The sequence below is a fragment of the Gymnoscopelus microlampas genome, assembly GCF_963454915.1.
Source record: "Gymnoscopelus microlampas genome assembly, chromosome: 5".
NCBI classification, from domain to species: domain Eukaryota; kingdom Metazoa; phylum Chordata; class Actinopteri; order Myctophiformes; family Myctophidae; genus Gymnoscopelus; species Gymnoscopelus microlampas.
In genome coordinates this window covers 20284883-20303381 of record NC_139942.1, presented here as the reverse complement: position 1 = coordinate 20303381, position 18499 = coordinate 20284883, and the positions used below count along the sequence as shown (strand labels likewise).

The window sequence follows — 18499 nt, the reverse complement described above, 5'->3', positions numbered from 1 at the left end:
CATGTTGTTGTTTTTTTCGGGTCAGGTGTCACACTATTGCCCTATTTGGATTGAAAACGGCTATTGTAGCTGAAAAGCTACAAGTTTGCATGTCTGAATAATGCAAAAACAGAATTATTTGTTTGCATTTACTTTTTTCCTCCCCCATATATTTTCATAATAAAAAAAGTGCGTGTCGTATCGATATCGTATCGAAGTTGTGAGCCAAATATCGTATCGTATCGTTTGGTGAAATTAGTGTATCGGCACACCCCTAGTGATCAGACATCAGAAACACTAGAAAATCAGTACAAAGCATATTGCGTGTGGGCCACACACGTGCGCATTTTTTGCATTAAATTAATTATAGACGTGCGCATGCCGTGCGTGTGGGAGGCAGGGAATAATATAGTATACCCTCCAAAAAAATCTAGAACACACCACTGTATGAGATGTAGTGGAGTAGAAGTAAAAAGTACTGAAAATTGGAAATGCTCCAGTAAAGTAAAAGTACCTCAACATTTGACTTAAGTACGGTACTTGAGTAAATGTACTTAGTTACTTTACACCACTGTACGCTAGTGAGGCCCAAAAACTAATGACGGAAAAGGAGGTGAGAATGAGGGAGCTACTGTAGAAGGGGGAGTATACAGTATGAGAGAGAGAGAGAGAGAGAGAGAGGGGGGGTGGGGTTTGGGTCAGTGTCAAAGAACTTTGGCTGCCTCCGCTGTCCTACTGTGGCTGTGTTTGTACGACCCGTCACCTCGCCCTCTCCTCTTCTGTCCAACTTGAATATGAATAAGTGCTAGACCCTGAGCTTTTTGCCCCCGTGCAGCAGCACAGCCCCAGCACCAACCTGGATGCTTGTAAATCAGACAGCAGGGTTTAAATGGCAAGTAAGGAGGACGGTTGGCAGGAGACCAGGGCCTTGAATTCCCCTTGGCACTTATGTTAGGTGGAATGTTTGGCCACTCGGGACAACGCTGGGGCTGTCGAGTCTGTAGACGTGCACGCGCTCGTGCACACGCTCGTACACACACACACACACACACACACACACACACACACACACACACACACACACACACACACACACACACACACACACACACACACACACACACACACACACACACACACACACACACACACACACACACACACACACACAGAGGCGTGCACACATACATACATTCTGCCTGTGAGTGTGCACACACATGCTATACTGTATGTTTGAACGTGTTATTTCTATTGTCAGGAATGAATGGGCTTGAGTCAGAGTGAATAAAAGTGCTGGAAAATGCTTGAACTTATTAACCCATTAAGACCTGAAGCCGATTCTACGTGTCTTCTAAATCCCAACAGTATTCTGAAAAAAAAACGTACGTTTCTGTATCAGTGGTGCTCAAACTTTTTCATGTCAAGGACCCTAAAAAATGATATGTATTTGGCCGCGGACCCCCATCTCAAAATGTTTTGTTCCAGGGACCCCCAGAAGCAAAGAATAGAGTTAAAAATGCGATGCGGCCTTTTTGAAAAAACTTTACCCCCGCATAATTATGCGCCATTTTGCTGATTATGCGGTAAATTCTGCGATCGCATAATCGCATTTTTCTAGAGGGTCTAGATAAGGTAATTAAGTACAAAATGATGATAAATGCTCATCACAACAAACATCTTACGTTTGCCCAGCAGTTAAAACATACAGTAGGCTGACTTCTTTTTTTTATAATATGGAAGAAAATAAATAAGTAAATAAATAAATAAATAGCAGTAAATAAAAGTTTCCGTGATTCATCACTATACCGACTAGTACAAATTGTAGGTAGCAACATCTTTGGTTTGTCGAATATTCATCAATAAATCATTCCACCCCTACTAAAATGTCTGAACAACCTGTTCATGAAAAACGAAGACGTCGGTACGCACAGCGGCCTGTGGTGTCTGTGTCCAGGAGTGAATGGCTCTTTTGTTACCCTCACGTCAACCTTGCGTTGACCCCACTGTGTGGGGGCACGTGTGCTGCTGTGTAACCTGCCTCGGTCACACACTGGTATAAGACTGAACAGCATGTACGTTTGAAGGTGGATTTGTAACCGTCGACAAGCAGCGCACAGTCACCTTATTGTCTACGTTGAAGTGGTGAGCGTTTGGGCTTTTGCTCACCTGCAGTAATTTGCAGTGGTGGAAGAAGTACTCGGATATTTTACTTGAGTAAAAGTAGCGATACCACAATATAAAAATACTCTGTTACAAGTCAAATGTTACTTGAGTAAAAGTACTAAAGTATTGGCATAAAAATATACTTAAAGTACCACAAATAAAAGTACTAAAATGTTTGAAAATAGCCGATCTACAAGCTCACAACGCGTCGCGATGCGACGCGTTGTTAGCTTGTAGATTGACTATTTTCAAATAGCCTAGGTATAAAATAGGGATGAAGTGGTTAATGTATGTTTTATAATATAATGATTTAAAGGCAAAGTAACTAGTAACTAAAGTTTTCAAATAATTGTAGTGGAGTAAAAGTACAATATTTGCCTCTGAGATGTAGTGGAGTAGAAGTCAAATCGAAAAAGAAAATTGGAAATACTCCACTAAAGTTAAACATACCTCAACATTTTACTCAAGTACAGTACTTGAGTAAATGTACTTAGTTACTTTCCACCACTGGTAATTTGTATTGCTTTGACTCGAGCAACCCATACCATCGTTTGTCAAGGTTGGTCAGGTGAGCTAAAGTTCAAAGTAACCACATGCGTAATTGCGCATAGATTTGTCTTTCACAGCAGAGTAAATGTACCGTCTGTGTTTTTTTGTTCTGAAAACTGCAGCAGAGGCACCGAAGAAAAGATTTGGCAGATTCCAAGCTGAGACCACTTAAATACAATGGGTCTGGAAGAGCAGGTCTTGGGCATGAGGACTTGTTATTTAGTAGTATAAAGGCTCGGGCCAGCTCGACTCACAAGACTTGGATTCAGTACGGGTCCAGATTCTTAACCCATTAAGACCTGGAACTGTGTCATTTTTAGATTTGAGCTAAAAAGCATTATTTTACACCTTGGGCTATTCAAAAATAGCAGATCTACAGTACAAGCTCGTAGCGCGGCACCGAGTGCCGCGCTACGAGCTTGTAGATCTGCTATTTTTGAAAAATCGTGAAAATGTGTGCACATCTTCTGAATATATATATTTTTAAAGCGAACATTTTTAACTCAAATCTTTGCTTCTGGGGGTCCCTGGAACAAAATATTTTGATGGGGGTCCGCGGCCCAAAACATATAATTTTGGGGGTCCTTGACATGAAAAAGATTGAGCACCACTGATATAGAAACATACGTTTTTCAGAATGCTGTTGAGATTTAGGAGACATGTAGAATCGGCTTCAGGTCTCAATGGGTTAAACATATAGAATCATGAAAAAAAAAGAGAATATCCGCATTCCGTTGAAAGGCTTATTTTAATGCAATGCCAGGGGGATGAAGTACTTTTGTTTGTTTGACAGCATTACATTTAACCCTATAAGGCCCGAGGCCATTCTTCAACATGTCTTCTAAAACAGTTTATTTGAAAAAAACGTATGTTGCTATATCAGTGGTTCTCAAACGTTTTCATGTCAAGGACCCCCAAAATGTATATGTATTCAAAAATATATTTTTCCAGGGACCCCCAGAAGCACTTTACACTTCACATAACATCACATCCTCTGCAGGCCTTCACAGAAGCGTGTACTACTTCTCACATTTAAATAGTGAGCAAGTACTTCTCCAAATGCCAGCTTGATGTGTGCGTTCACAGCCCAGATCACAGGTCTGTTCAGATGGGTTCCATCTCGGAGAACTTGTGCCAAGCATTAGCCTTGCCAGATTTACCCATTGAGACCTGGAACGCATCTGTGTCATTTTTTTGATTTGAGCTAAAAAGCATTATTTTATACTTTGGCTATTCAAAAATACCAGATATACAAGTTAATTGCGCGGCACTAGATCTGCTATTTTTGAAATATCGTGAAAATGTGTGCAATTCTTTGAATATTTATTGTTTTAAAGCGAACATTTTTATCTCAAATCTTTGCTTCTGGGGGGTCCCTGGAACAAACTATTTTGAGATGGGGGTCCGCGGCCAAATACATATAATTTTGGGGGTCCTTGACATGAAAAAGATTGAGCACCACTGACACAGAAACATACGTTTTTCAGAATACTGTTGGGATTTAGAAGACCTTTGTAGAATCGGCCTCAGGCCTTAATGGGTTAAAATGGTAACAAATCGTTTGTGCAACAAACTCTTTTTTTTGTGGCTTGCTCATGTAACGCATACAAAGCGGGACACGGGGCATTTTAACTGTTACAACTTGAAATGCAATGTAAGGAACACATATTTAGGAAAAGTACATGGTATAACGTGTTGATAACTAAGAATAAATCATTTATAAATTCCATAGATGACTAGATCAGTCAGCGCCAGGCGCGTGCGTGCATGCATTTGTGGGTGTGCATGTAAGTGTGTGTCCATGATCTCTGTGTGTGTGTGTGTGTGTTCATGTCTCTTTTCTCCACCGTATCTTAAAGCTGCAGTAAGTGGAATTTAAAGTGATGACGACACAAAGTAGTGAGCAGACAAAATTGGAACTGGAACTTAAACATTTAAGCTGATAAACGGGTACTCTCCACTGATTGGCTGAAATTGGCAACCCACCTGACATATATATATTTTCTGTTTATTAAACAGCCAGAGAAATGTGGAGATCCCTGTTACTTGCACTATAGCAATGCTTACTATCAGATATAAAGCTTATTCTTTAAAAAAAATCACACCCAGTGTGAAGTGGGTGGTGTGGTCACAGTGGTCATCACAGTGATGGAAGTGATTCACTTAAAAAAAAACATAAAAGTGTTTTTTTAAGTCCATACTGCTATTCATAGGGCTTCACATGTGTCATGTGTTTCGCTAGCCAATCACAGTCCTGAATTTGCAAAGTCAGCCAATCACATTACAGCTAGTAGTGATGACACTAGCTGTAATGTGATTGGCTGACTTTGCAAAAGTATAGATTTGCATTGACTGTGGAAGGGTTAGGGTTGTAGACTGCGTTTTAGACTATTGGCCAATCACGGTGCAGGATTGGTCAGTGTCCAAACCTCACTTATAGGGGGCGGTTACACCGCCCCAAAAAAACCCAAATATCACATACTCTACCTTTTTAATTTCTTTACCAAACCTTTCCCCGTTGAGAATAACGGACCAGGAGGCCAAAGTAGAGCTGCAGTGAAATGCATTTGTTTTTAGCAATAAAGTAGCACAGTGGGGGGGCCATCAACCGGCACAGGAAAACAGGTCTTTGATCCAGCAGGGCCCTCCCCATGGCTGCAGAGAGCGCTGTGTAGGGTAGGTAGATGAGGTCTCCCTGGACCACAGCTAGTGCAGCAGTTTAGTGAATAAAAAATGCCTCTGTGTGAGTGTGTCAGCCATGGTTCTGCACTCTTTCTATGCTATGGAGGTGAAAAGAAAGAAGGAAGCGAGCGAAAATGGAGACGAAAATTAGAGTCACAGGGATAGATGGAGGAAGAGTTTAGGGATGTGTGTCTGTGTGAGGGAGGGACAGAAGATAGTTTTATCGAGAATAATTGGGAGAGATGAGATGGCACGCACGCACCACAGACACACACAGCAATGAATAGTAGTTACTCTGTCTGTAGTGTCTAACTACTCTGTATAACTTTGCCTGGAGCCCGGCACCATTTTTTTTTACTTAAGTAAAAGTATCAATACTACAATAAGGAAATACTCTGTTACAAGTAAAAGTCCGGAATTCAAAATGTACTTGAGTAAAAGTACCAAAAGTATTGGCATCGAAATGGACTTAAAGTACCAAAAGTAAAAGTACTCATTATGCAGAATGTCCCATTTTCAAGTTTTCAAATGTATAAAAATCTTTTGAAAATAGCAGATCTACAAGCTCACAATGTGTCGCGATCGCGACGCATTGTGAGCTTGTAGATCTGCTATTTTCAAGTGGCGAAATGCATACAGGGCTGAAGTGGCTATTGCATGTTTTGTAATAATAATACAAATCTACAAAGTAACTAGCAACTAAAGTTTTCAAATAAATCGCAGTGGAGTAAAAGTACAATATTTGGATCCGAACATGTAGTGGAGTAGAAGTAAAAGTATTGGAAATTGGAAATACTCAAGTAAAGTACAAATACCTCAAAATGGCACTTAAGTACCGTACTTAAGTAAATGTACTTAAAGTTACTTTCCACCACTGCCCTGGCCTGGACCCAACTCCACTTCTCTCCCTCTCCCCTCTCTGCTCAGCTGGGCATGCAGCCTGCCCTCACTGACTGCAGTGCAGTGACCCTCGACCAACGGATCTTTTTGGTCCGGGCCCAAAAGTCCTCTATATTCCCCATGACAAATAAGGTCATGGACCCTCAGGAAGAGGCCCTGTGTAAGCTGCAGGCCTGGTCGGAAGCCTTTAAAATCCTGAGTGTTCATTTCATTTAAAATCCTGAGTGTTCATTTAACTCCGAGAGTGTACAAATTGAGGATTATTACTGTGTTCTCGACCAAAATCCCTCTTTACGTTTGACAACTTCAGTTCGGTCGTGCCGTAGAGACCTACACTAATGATCGCGAACACGTCTGTCACCCGGGCAGACGTTATTAGCTTTGAATTCTAGAACGACTCGAGTGAAACAAAAGCTCTCTCGTTTGCGGGTTGTTTCAACATCGCTCGAATGTCTCGTCTCTCCTAGTTGCCAGCTGTGTTTTCAGCGGTACACAGATCAGGACCGGGGGGGTTCAGATTTCATGACAAGTATAAGAATACCCCACACAACGCTATTAAAGTATATGCTGTACAAACAGTGCTTTTTTTTTGGGTGGCACAGGACAGGAGATACGTTGTTTTGGTTGTCCGCTTCACTACTCAACACGGGGTTACAGCTGTTGGTTGCTTTAGGTGTCGGTATATAGGCTGGGAAATGTCTGAGATTGATCGGGCGTTCAGCCAAAAACGCGTCAAATGGATTGAGCTCAAATTGTAGTCGATGAGTTCCCCCCCCCCTGTAATTGGCAGGTCTGTCTGTTGAGCAGGCGCGCGCGCGCACACACACACACACACACACACACACACACACACACACACACACACACACACACACACACACACACACACACACACACACACACACAAAGGGGAGATCTACAGACACAGAGTTATTAACCATTTAAGACCAGGAATCAGTGTCATTTTATATTTATTTGTCTGTTTAGATTGATTTGGCTGTACAAGCTCATAGCGCGGCACTCGGTGCCGCGCTATGAGCTTGTAGATCTGCTATTTTATTTATTTTTCTAATCGTGAAAATGTATGCAAATCTTTCAATATATATTTTTAAAAGCACAACATTTTTAACTCAACTCTTTTCTTCTGGATGGTCCCTGAAACAAAATATATATATATATCGGTGGTTTAAAAAAAAATTCATGTCAAGGACACCCAAAATTAAATGTATTTGGCCGCGGACCCCCATCTAAAAAGAAAATGTTCCAGGGACCCCCCAGAAGCAAAGATTTGAGTCACTTAATGTTAATTTTTATCCCGCGATTTTTGTAACCCATTTTTTTCACCCGGTGCCAATTTCCTAAGTGATCCTGGGCGCTACACCAGCCCTACACCAGCGCTACACTAGTCCCCCACAGCCAGGGAGGCCAGGGCCGAGCTCATGCTTCCTTCAATGCATGAGAGCCAACTGACTTTCTTTTCACCTGACAGGGGAGAGTTTCCCCGGTTGGACGCAGCGCGTGGAAGGAACACGTTATTCCAACCAGTTCCCTTCCCCTCCATCAGGCGCCCCGGCTGTCATGGGGGAGGCGGTATAGCGACCAGGATTACTACATGTTTTTGTGAGGGTATTAACTACCCTAGGAGACACGGGGAGAACATGCAAACTCCACACAGAGTAGGCCCTTTCGCCAACCCCACCCTGGGTATGGGCGCTGATGACGCGGAGGAGAAGACACGCCCCCCAGCACCCACAGCGTCCCTGGCGGGAATCGAACCCAGGACCTTCTAGCTGTGAGGCGACAGCGCTACCGACTGCGCCACCGTGCCCCTAAGGGCCATGTGGTCTTGCCCCTAACACAACAACATTCTAGGCCTACCTATTGACATATAACCTTGCATCACCAGTCTTTCCACCTCGGAGGAAAGCCTGGTTTGCGTTACTAAAGACCCATATGATCCGGTCTAGGCCATGCCTACTGAAAAAGAAAAAAGAATCCTCTTTCCGGATTCTGCCCATCCGGTTTTGCGGTGCCGCTTTGTTTTCGTTCCCCAATCCCTATTTAAATGGAATAGAATTTCCCCGTGGGATAATACAGACGCTAAATAGTCTCCGGATAGTGCACGCACATTTACATTTAAAGAATAAGCTAAACTATGCCGTATCAAGGATTTTATTAGAACGGACCTATTTTGGGCGAGACGTCTTTCCGGTTCTGCCCATCCGGCCACTTTCTTTTTTTTTTACTTACGCTCCCGACCGGATTATATACCCGAAAAGGAATGCTGCCCAGGCTAATTGACATACGACGGTGAACAAGCCTCTAGACTTTGATCTGTAACTTGCAGTTTGCTCTTTATTTATCCTTTTTTTATGGGGCTCAATTAGAGATGTGAAATGTAGGGCAACCGATAAGGGACAACGTCAGTTATTTTACACACTAGTCAATATCTAGACAATATCAGTTGCTATTTAACCCATTAAGACCTGGAACGCATCTGTGTCACTTTAGATTTCTTTGGCTATTCAAAAATAGCAGGTATACAAGCTCATAGCGCGGCACCGAGTGCCGCGCTATGAGCTTGTAGATCTGCTATTTTTGAAAAATCTTGATTTTCTTTTTTTTCGATATTATATGGAAATGACTTAATATGAGAGAGTCTCCATAGACTTGTAAAAGCAGCTGAATCGTGTCATTACAAGTGGAGGAAGTTGCTACAGTAGTATTAGGTGTTTTGAGAGCGTATTCAGAGTGTATGAGAGTGCCTAATCAAAAGTAACCCTCTGTACTGTTTGTAATTTGAATTTCCAGTGTTTAGAATGATCCGTTGACGTGTCTGTAATTAACCTTATGAGAGTAAAATGAACACTGTGGATTTGACTTGGTTGGTGCACCGTACCCTTTCCCCTTTCTCTTTTATACTTCCTACTGGGTCACCGTACTTCCTGTTTGTCCTACTGTAAACATATACAACTAATGTATAGCTTTCTGGACTCTTGTACTATTGCACAGGTAATGGGACCTATAATGCCATGCTCTGCCCAGTAACCTAGACAGGGAATGATATAGCTTATAGTCATGGCTGTGTTGGGCTCACACTGAGCCACACAGAGCCACTGCTTGTCTCTCCATAACGCTGTTGGAGCCGGGGTATCCCTCTGTGTGTTGCTTGTCTCAACATAAGGGCACGGTCGGTAACACGTATGCTTCAGAAGTGTCGCATTTTGGTGTGGCACTTTTAACGCGTCTATAGCGTGGAGTTCAACAGTGGTGAACTGTATTTTTTTTTTCCTTTAGCCCATTAAGACCTGGAACGCATCTGTGTATTTTTTTTATTTGAGCTAAAAAGCTTTATTTTACACTTTGGCTATTCAAAAACAGCAGATCTACAAGCTTGCAGATCTGCTATTTTTGAAAAAACGTGAAAATGTGTGCAAATCTTAACTCAAATCTTTGCTTCTGGGGGTCCCTGGAACAACATATTTTGAGATGGGGGTCCGCGGCCAAATACACATAATTTTGGGGGTCCTTGACATGAAAAAGTTTGAGCACCACTGATATAGAAACATACGTTTTCAGAAAACTGTTTGGATTTAGAAGACATTTGTAGAAATTGGCTTCAGGTCTTAATGGGTTAAAACGCAGGGGGAAAAAATAGTTAAACATTTTTTATACCGATAAATAGGAACTTATACTACATTAGCTCCATTGAGCAAAGCCGGAACACAATTGACTGACTGATCATTAAAATAAACATGCTCTGAAAATGCACACGGGCCCACCCATCTGACCACGCGGCGCGGCAGCCGAAAGGCTCAGAATGGGTGGACCCGCGAACGCTTTTGAGATGTTCACGTGGACCCTGATCCAGAAAAAGCCTTAGAACCACTGGACTTACATGGCTTTGTGTGACGCAGGTGTGTGTGACTGCACTCACACACACAACAGGGCAGGGAAGGTATTCCCCTGTATGGGAGGAGGTATTCCCCTCTGTCTGTTGCTCCTGCTCTGTCTTTTCCATAACATTGCCGGAGCCAGGGGTATCCCCTTGTGTGTGTGTGTGTGTGTTGCTCTTGGCCCGTTTCCAGATCAGCCAAGCTGATGGCTGCAGCGTGCTCTTGTGTGATCTGACTCCAGGGTCTGCACGTCCCCCTGAGCACTGTGGTGGATTATTATGCTCTGCCAAACTATAGCACCATGGGACGGAGCTATGAGTAGGGGAGACCAGGGATGATGCGTGCATGTGCATTTTGTGTGTGTGTGTGTGTGTGTGTCTGTGCAGGCTTGCGCGTTTCTTAACCCATTAAGAACGGGAAAGCATCTGTCATTTTAGATTTGAACCACTTTAACCATTGTCTTATACTTGGGCTATATTTATTTATATTTAATCGTGAAAATTCATATTTTTTAATATGTTTTTTAAAAGCAAACATTTTTAACTCAAATCTTTGCTTCTGGGGAACTTTTTTTTTTCTTAATTCACCTAAAAAAATATTTCGTTCCAGGGACCTGCAGAAGCAAAGATTTTAGTTAAAAATGTATATATTACTATAGTCCATACCCTTGGGGGGGATATGCGCACATGATCTGGCAACCCGGTGAACCAGCGAACACCAAAACGCTTATAAACAGCTGACTGTATGTACGTATGTGATTAAATGATTGTGCTTGTACTGTGTGTGTGTGTGTGTGTGTGTGTGTGTGTGTGTGTGTGTGATTAAATGCTAGTGTGTGTGGTGTTTTCCAGTACTGTCACCCTATAACCTTGTTTACTACAACAGTAGTACTAATACTCTCTGTAAGGTGTGGCACTGTGATATTTACTCTGAGCTATTTTTACTAGACCAACAGGGGCCTGCGGAATGCTAGACACACACACACACACACACACACACACACACACACACACACACACACACACACACACACACACACACACACACACACACACACACACAACATTCTCTACATGCTCTCGGTCACAGCTGATTCTTGTCCCCAACAGATGTAAGGCTGTTAACTATCAATCATTTTCTTTGGAATTACTCTATAGATTACTTTTATATACTCAAGAAGCAAGTTTAATTTGTTTTTAATTTTTTATGTCAACGAATTGGTGTGGAAAAAATCTAATGATGTGATTAACCACTTACAGTAAGCCCTGTTTTAGACAGTATAGCACATTATGAAAATAGCACAATGCTATGCGAGCTTATATAGAGCTTGTAGACCGGATATTTTCAAATAGCCGATGTATATGGGGTTAAAGTGGTCAAAATGATTCGGATTCTATATTATTTTTCTCTGGACACCCTGGAATCCCCTCAAGGACTCCTGTGGGTCCCTGGACCCCACTTTGAGAACCACTGTATATGTAACGAGGCTATTTGACCCTCAGGACTACTGAGGTGTGTGTGTGTGTGTGTGTGTGTGTGTGTGTGTGTGTGTGTGTGTGTGTGTGTGTGTGTGTGTGTGTGTGTGTGTGTGTGTGTGTGTGTGTGTGTGTGTGTGTGTGTGTGTGTGTGTGTGTGTGTGTGTGTGTGTGTGTGGCACGCATACACCCGTTTGTGGGGATTAACCTACACTGCCAAGTCATGACCTATTCCCTGTCAAAGCTGGCATGCCCCAGGAGCGAACAGCGCTTTCCTAGGGAGTTGAAGGCAAGGGGTGGGGGGGGGGGGGGGGGGGGGGGGGGGGGTGCGGGTGGGGAGAGAGCCTGGCTGTGTCGACGGACAACGGACGCACGCTTTATGAGAAACAACAAAAGTAAAACCTGGCGAAACGGTTGCGTGCATTAGCGCAAGATGAGGATAAAGGAAACATCCAGTCTAAATGTCCAGTTTGCTGATTCACAAACTACTACTTTTGTATTTGAAACTATACATCTCTAAATATTATAAACGTTCACAGTGAAGTCGGACTGAATGACTGAAATGTTGTTGTTTTTTTTACTCTATTGGTGTTTTGTTGTAGGGGATTATCTGGCACATGTTGCTGTTATGAAAGAGAAATTGTATCATGAGTGAAACGGCTAGTTGCCATATTTACATTTCCTTACAGATTACAAATTCCTTACGTTACAACTCCTTATAAGCTATATATTTCTGGGATGCATAGTAGCTGAAACGCCACAAGATATTGATTCCTCTACACTTATTTAGTGACAACATCGCTCCTCCTGCTGAGAGCATCTCGGCACTAGAATCCCAGCCCCCCCCCCGCCCCCTTGCTTTCAACTCCCTAGGGCATTAGTTCTCAAAGTGGGGACCCCCAGGGGTACTTGAGGGGGTTCCAGGGGGTCCCCAGCTAAATGATGGTCAGGAACCAAATGGACCCTTATGGGTCTGTAACTCTGAGAGTGTACAAATGGAACCAAATGGACCCGGGTCCATTTGGTTCCATTTGTACACTCTCAGAGTTAAATTATCATTGATTTTACAATATGAATTGGGGTCCCAGAGATATAAATGCCATTAAATGGGGGTCCGTAGCCTAAATGCATGTCAAACTGGGGGTCCTTGAAATTAAAATGGTCGAGAATCACTGCTAGAGCCGTACAAATCGTCTCTTATGGGGGGTCCTTGGCATATCTTTTCAAATGGGGGTCCGCGGGCTAATAAGTGTCAATTTGGGGGTCCTTGACATGAAAAAGTTTGAGAACTACTGCCCTAGGGAAACGCTGTTCGCAGCCCCAGGAGGACATGCACACACTGTACAGAGGTGCACTGCACATACGGTGCAATAGGCAGTACATACTCTCTCTGTCATAATAACACTGTCTCCACACGCTAACTTAACGGAGCCGTTCGACTGTCATGTTACCCTTTTCTGTGTGGGGTCAGTGCATGTCTTCCCAAATGTCAAACCATTTGGGGATATCTCTCTCTCTCTCTAATTATTATCTTTAATTATTTTGTAATCGCTGTGTTCTTTCTAATGTTTTGCCTGAGGAGCTTAAAGCTCAAAACACATTTGAACATACATGACTGCTGATTTGACATGTTTTCTGGTTTTATTCATCTGCGAACCTGCATTTTTTTCATGTTTGTCTGTCCTTCGTCTACCTACCTCCATCAGCTTTGCATTATTAGATAGAGGTTGCACAGATGTATCCTCTCTATCTAATAATGCAAAGCTCTAGCTATGATTAGAATTGTTTCTCTCCCTCCTTCCTTCCTTCCTTCCTTCCCCTTCTCCATTCCTCCCCCCCCCCCCCCCCCCCCCCCCCCCAATTCCATTCCTCCATTCCCGCCCTCTCCGTGTCCCATCCCGTTATTATTACAGTTCTGATTGTTTTTTTTTCACTTTGTGTTTTCAATTTCAAAATTTGTTTTTAACCTGAAGCCGATTCTACATGTCTCCTAAATCTCAACAGCTTTCTGAAAACGTATGTTTCTATATCAGTGGTGCTCAATCTTTTTCATGCCAAGAACCCCCAAAATGATATGTATTTGGCCGCGGACCCCCATCAAAATACGTAGTTCCAGGGACCCCCCAGAAGCAAAGATTTGAGTTAAAAATGTTTGCTTTAGAAATATATATATTCAAAGATTTGCACACATTTTCACGAATTTTCAAAAATAGCAGATCTACAAGCTCATAGCGCGGCACTCGGTGCCGCGCTATGAGCTTGTAGATCTGCTATTTTTGAATAGCCCAAAGTGTTGTTCTCCCTATTTTTGAAGACAAATATTGGCTTGACAAAGACTAAAACTAAGTTTTAGTTTAAGTTTGGTCTCGGGAACTTAGTTTGGTCTCGGGAGCCAAACTAAGTTTTAGTTTTAGTACATTTTGTATACACCCTTTTTATTTTTATATCCGGGGTGGCAGTGGCTCAGGGGTAGAGTGGCCGGGTAGAGTGAGCTGGAAAACCGCAAGGTTCCCAGTTCGATCCCGGGCTGGGGCGCTCCCCTAGAGTTAGTGTTGAAGTGTCCTTGAGCAAGACGCTGAACCCCTAATTGCTCCCGATGAGCAGGTTGGTGCCTTGCATGGTTTCCTCCGCCATCGGTGTATGAATGTGTGTGTGAATGGGTTAATGGCACAATCAATGTAAAGCGCTTCGGATAGAAGCGCTATATAAATGCACCATTTACCATTTATATCCGTTATAACTAAAATATTTTGTCAATTCCGTTTTTCGTCATTTGGTTAAGTGTTAGTTAACTATTCTAACCCTGGTCTCTCTGTGTGTCCTGCAGGATGCTGGCTACTGGCTGCAGGTCCACCGGTTGGAGCACAGCGACGGTGGCATCCTGGACCTGGACGACGTCCTCTGTGACGTGGCCGACGACAAGGACAGAGTGAGTGGGACGAGGAGGAGGAGGAGGAGGGGTGAAAGAGAGGGGTTTTTGGGGTTGTCTCATGTGAAAGCAAATGTGTAGTACAGTAGTTTAGTGACCTGTATTCAGAGTTTGTTAGCTGTGCTCAGGAGGCACAAACAAACGAACGCACGCGCGCGCACACACGAGATTTGGAAAACGTAGTTTTATTCAAAAGATTTCAGCTCTCTCTCCTAGTAGCCCCCTCACAAACATCCAGGCACATAGTGTTAAAAGTCTACACTTACGTACATGTCAAACAACATTTGATCCACAATACAGAACCAAATGGTCGTGATAAACACAGTAAATACACCAAACTATGTGTGAAATAGGGCTAACTTGACAAATCAAATCAAACCATTTTCCAAAGTCCAGGTTATTTTAACACCCGTTACATTGTACATCTTACAGGCCTTTGAGCAGCCCCCCCCCCCCCCCCGGAATGTACTCCCAAACACATAATAAAAGTAATTGCACATTAACCCATTAAGACCTGAGGCGATTCTTAAAAATGTTTTCTAAATCCTACGTTTTTTGAAAAAAAAACACAAGATTTTTCAAAAATAGCAGATATACTGTACAAGCTCATAGCGCGGCACTCGGTGCCGCGCTATGAGCTTGTAGATCTGCTATTTTTCAATAGCCAAAGAAATCTAAAGTGACACAGATGCGTTCCAGGTCTAAATGGGTTAAAGAGTATTGTGAACTCTAGAGTTCAGCAACGACAGAGCTTAGCAACAACACTACTGGTGACTGAGCTCTAAGAAATAATGTGTTTTAGTTTTTCACACAAACAATCTTATGGTTTGACATCAACAGAACGGTCTACTTTTAGGAGGGTAATAATGTTGACCTCGATAGAAAACAAAGTATTCGGGAGTCACTCATAATCCCCAAAATCTGATCTAGTTGAGGTTACAAAATTCAGCAGTACCTCCATAGAACGATGGAAGCCAAAACCCCGCATAGAGGGGCTGTGTGAATGTGGTCTGGACTCTGTGGAGGAGAGTCATGGTGTCCACAGAGACGCTGTAGAAGGACAGAGTACCCGCGCCGTGATCCAGGTACACTCCTATTCTGGAGGACACCTGACCGGGGAGATGAGAATCGGTGTTTTTGTGTCTGTAAACGTAACCTCCGTAAAGACCAAAATAACACTGTAAAGACCAACTGTTGTCGTTGGATCCGAAGCCGCTGAATTCATCCGCGCTTCCCGCTCTACCGACGTCTTTATACGAGACCGCTACGTGAGCGTTCTCGGTCCACTCCACCTCCCAGTAACAGCGTTCAGTCAGACCCTCTGTGCTCAGCACCTGATACATGTCGCTGAATCTCTCCGGGTGATGAGGATGCGATTGCTCTCCGCTCTCCCTCGTTACTTTCCTGTTCCCTTCGGACAGAGACAGGTATTGATGTGCCGTGTTTGGATCCAGCGTGAGCGGACGTGAATATTGCAAGAAGTCAGGTCTGGTCTCGGGGTTTGTCGGTTTCGACAGAAGCACGTCCACTCGACATACCGTCACCGAAATGTTCGTGCCTTCCTCCTTAAGAATGTCTTCTAGTTTGTCTCTCGCCGTTGTCACGGCCACGGTGACGTCGTCAAAGTAGCTCAGAGGACGGACGCGTCTGCCGATTGGGTCCGTACGTTCGCTGATCTTTGGCGGGGACTGGGAGGCGTAGCTTTGTAGAAAACGGATGTGATCCTCCGTGCGCGAGAGCCGCTCCAGCTCGGCGCGTCTCCTCCTCAGCTCGGCGACCTCCTGCTCCACGAGCTTCCTCAGCTCCTCGGCCCGAGTCGCTTCGCGTTTCTGCCGGTCTCTGATCAGCTCCCTCACCTCCGATCGCGTCTTCTCGACGGAAGAGATCAGCTCGGTGAAGACGACGTCACTGTCGTCCACCGCTCTGTCGGCGGAGAGATGGATGGACTTCACCTCCTGGTGAAGCACCTTCAAGTCGTTCTCCCTCTCCTGGAGTCTCTGCCGGATTTCCCGCTCGCTCGCATCGAGCTCTTTCTGCCTCTCGGTCCTCTCCGCCGCGGCCAAGATGGTATCGTGGCCTTTGTGGTCTTCCATGGAGCACAGAAAACAGATACACTGCCGGTCGGTACGGCAGAAGACCTTCTTCACCTCGTCGTGACGAGCGCAGACGTTCTCCTGGAGCTCGGAGGTGGCTTTGACCAGCTTGTGTTTCTTGAAGGCGGGACATTGATAGTGAGGCTGGAGGTGAGCGTCGCAGTAAGAGACCAGACACTGAAGACAGGTCTTGGCAGCTTTCCGTTTTGTTCCGGTGCAGGAATCGCACGCCACGTCTCCGGGTCCGGCGTGGCAGTGAGGAGGCGGAACGGCCCGGAGCAGCGCCGTCTCCTTCACTCTGTCCACCACCTCGGCCAACATGGTGTTTTTCTTCAGAACGGGCCTCGGGTTGAACGTCTGTCTGCACTGCGGACAGCTCCATCTGCCTCTCTCGTGATCCTGGTTCCAGTGTTGCTCGATACACCTACTGCAGTAGTTGTGTCCACAGGGAACGGTCACTGGATCCTTCAGGAGATCCAGACATATAGGACAGCAGAACTGCTCCTGGTCCAGTTGAACTCCTTGCTGTGCCATTTTATACAACCGCCTGCCTGACGAACGACACAAGGAATGAGTTTAGTTTTGCTTTCTTTTTTTCTCAAAGATCTGATAACAGGAGGGAGGTTCTTCCCGCTTCTCGTGTGTGTGTGTGTGTGTGTGTGTGTGTGTGTGTGTGTGTGTGTGTGTGTGTGTGTGTGTGTGTGTGTGTGTGTGTGTGTGTGTGTGTGTGTGTGTGTGTGTGTGTGTGTGTGTGTGTGTGTGTGTGTGTGTGTGTGTGTGTGTGTGATGTAACAGTCACAACATATGTAACATAGTCCAAAGATCCCAGGGCACACCTAGATGTACAGTGGCCTTAAGACATTAAGACCTGAGGCCATTCTTAAAAATGTTTTCTAAATCCAAAAAGTATTTTGAAAAAAAATGATAAAAAACATTTTTTCACGATTTTTCAAAAATAGCAGATCTACAAGCTCATAGCGCGGCACTCGGTGCCGCGCTATGAGCTTGTATATCTGCTATTTTTGAATAGCCAAAGACATCTAAAGTGACACAGATGCGTTCCAGGTATCAATGGGTTAAGACATTTGCTGCTACAGAACGTAACGCAATGCATTGTATTACGAGACCTCTCTGAAGGAACACAACAGGAAAGTAACACAGAGAATGTACATTTTTACGTGTTACTTTGAGCAGCAGCAACAGCTGCCCCCCCCCCTCCCCCTCTTGAACGCACTTCCCAACCATAGAGATAAGAACCATAGAGATAAGATTGAGCGGGTTTGAGCCCAAACCCGCTCAAATAAACCCATCTTTTCAAAAAAAACGGCTTTGCCCAGCCGAGGTCCAGTTAAGATGTTTTTCAACCCATGCTTTGATTATGCTTTTGTTTTGATTGTTTTTGTTTTTTCTTAGTAAATAATATGTTGCTTTAACCCATTAAGACCTGGATCTGTGTCATTTTTAGATTTGAGCTAAAAAGCATTATTTTACACTTTGGCTATTCAAAAATAGCAGATCTACAAGCTCATGAGTGCCGCGCTACGAGCTTGTAGATCTGCTATTTTTGAAAAATCGTGGAAATGTGTGCAAATCTTTGAATATATATATTTTTAAAGCGAACATTTTTAACTCAAATCTTTGCTTCCCTGGAACAAAATATTTTGATGGGGGTCCGCGGCCAAATACATATCATTTTTGGGGTCCTTGACATGAAAAAGATTGAGCACCACTGATATAGAAACATACGTTTTTCAGAATACTGTTGAGATTTAGGAGACATGTAGAATCGGCTTCAGGTCTTAATGGGTTAAAATTTAAAGCAACATATTATTT

The 18499-nt window shown here is 43.8% G+C and overlaps 2 protein-coding genes across 6 annotated transcripts in view; one reads left to right on the top strand and one right to left on the bottom strand.

The window, feature by feature from the left end:
• LOC311046045 (partitioning defective 3 homolog) overlaps positions 1–18499 on the top strand; it is a 361319-nt gene that overhangs the window by 48013 nt on the left and 294807 nt on the right. For all 5 annotated transcript variants that reach the window (XM_084058141.1, XM_084058140.1, XM_084058142.1 and 2 more), the window contains exon 2: positions 14472–14573. In XM_084058141.1, the coding sequence (XP_083914267.1) occupies positions 14472–14573 (102 nt within the window). The remainder of the gene's footprint in view (positions 1–14471; positions 14574–18499) is intronic.
• On the bottom strand, positions 15257–17200 carry LOC311046048 (tripartite motif-containing protein 16-like; the record flags this gene model as incomplete). Its single annotated transcript, XM_084058150.1, has 1 exon — positions 15257–17200. One exon carries the CDS (start codon positions 17198–17200, stop codon positions 15500–15502), a length of 1701 nt encoding a protein of 566 aa, XP_083914276.1. The 3' UTR covers positions 15257–15499.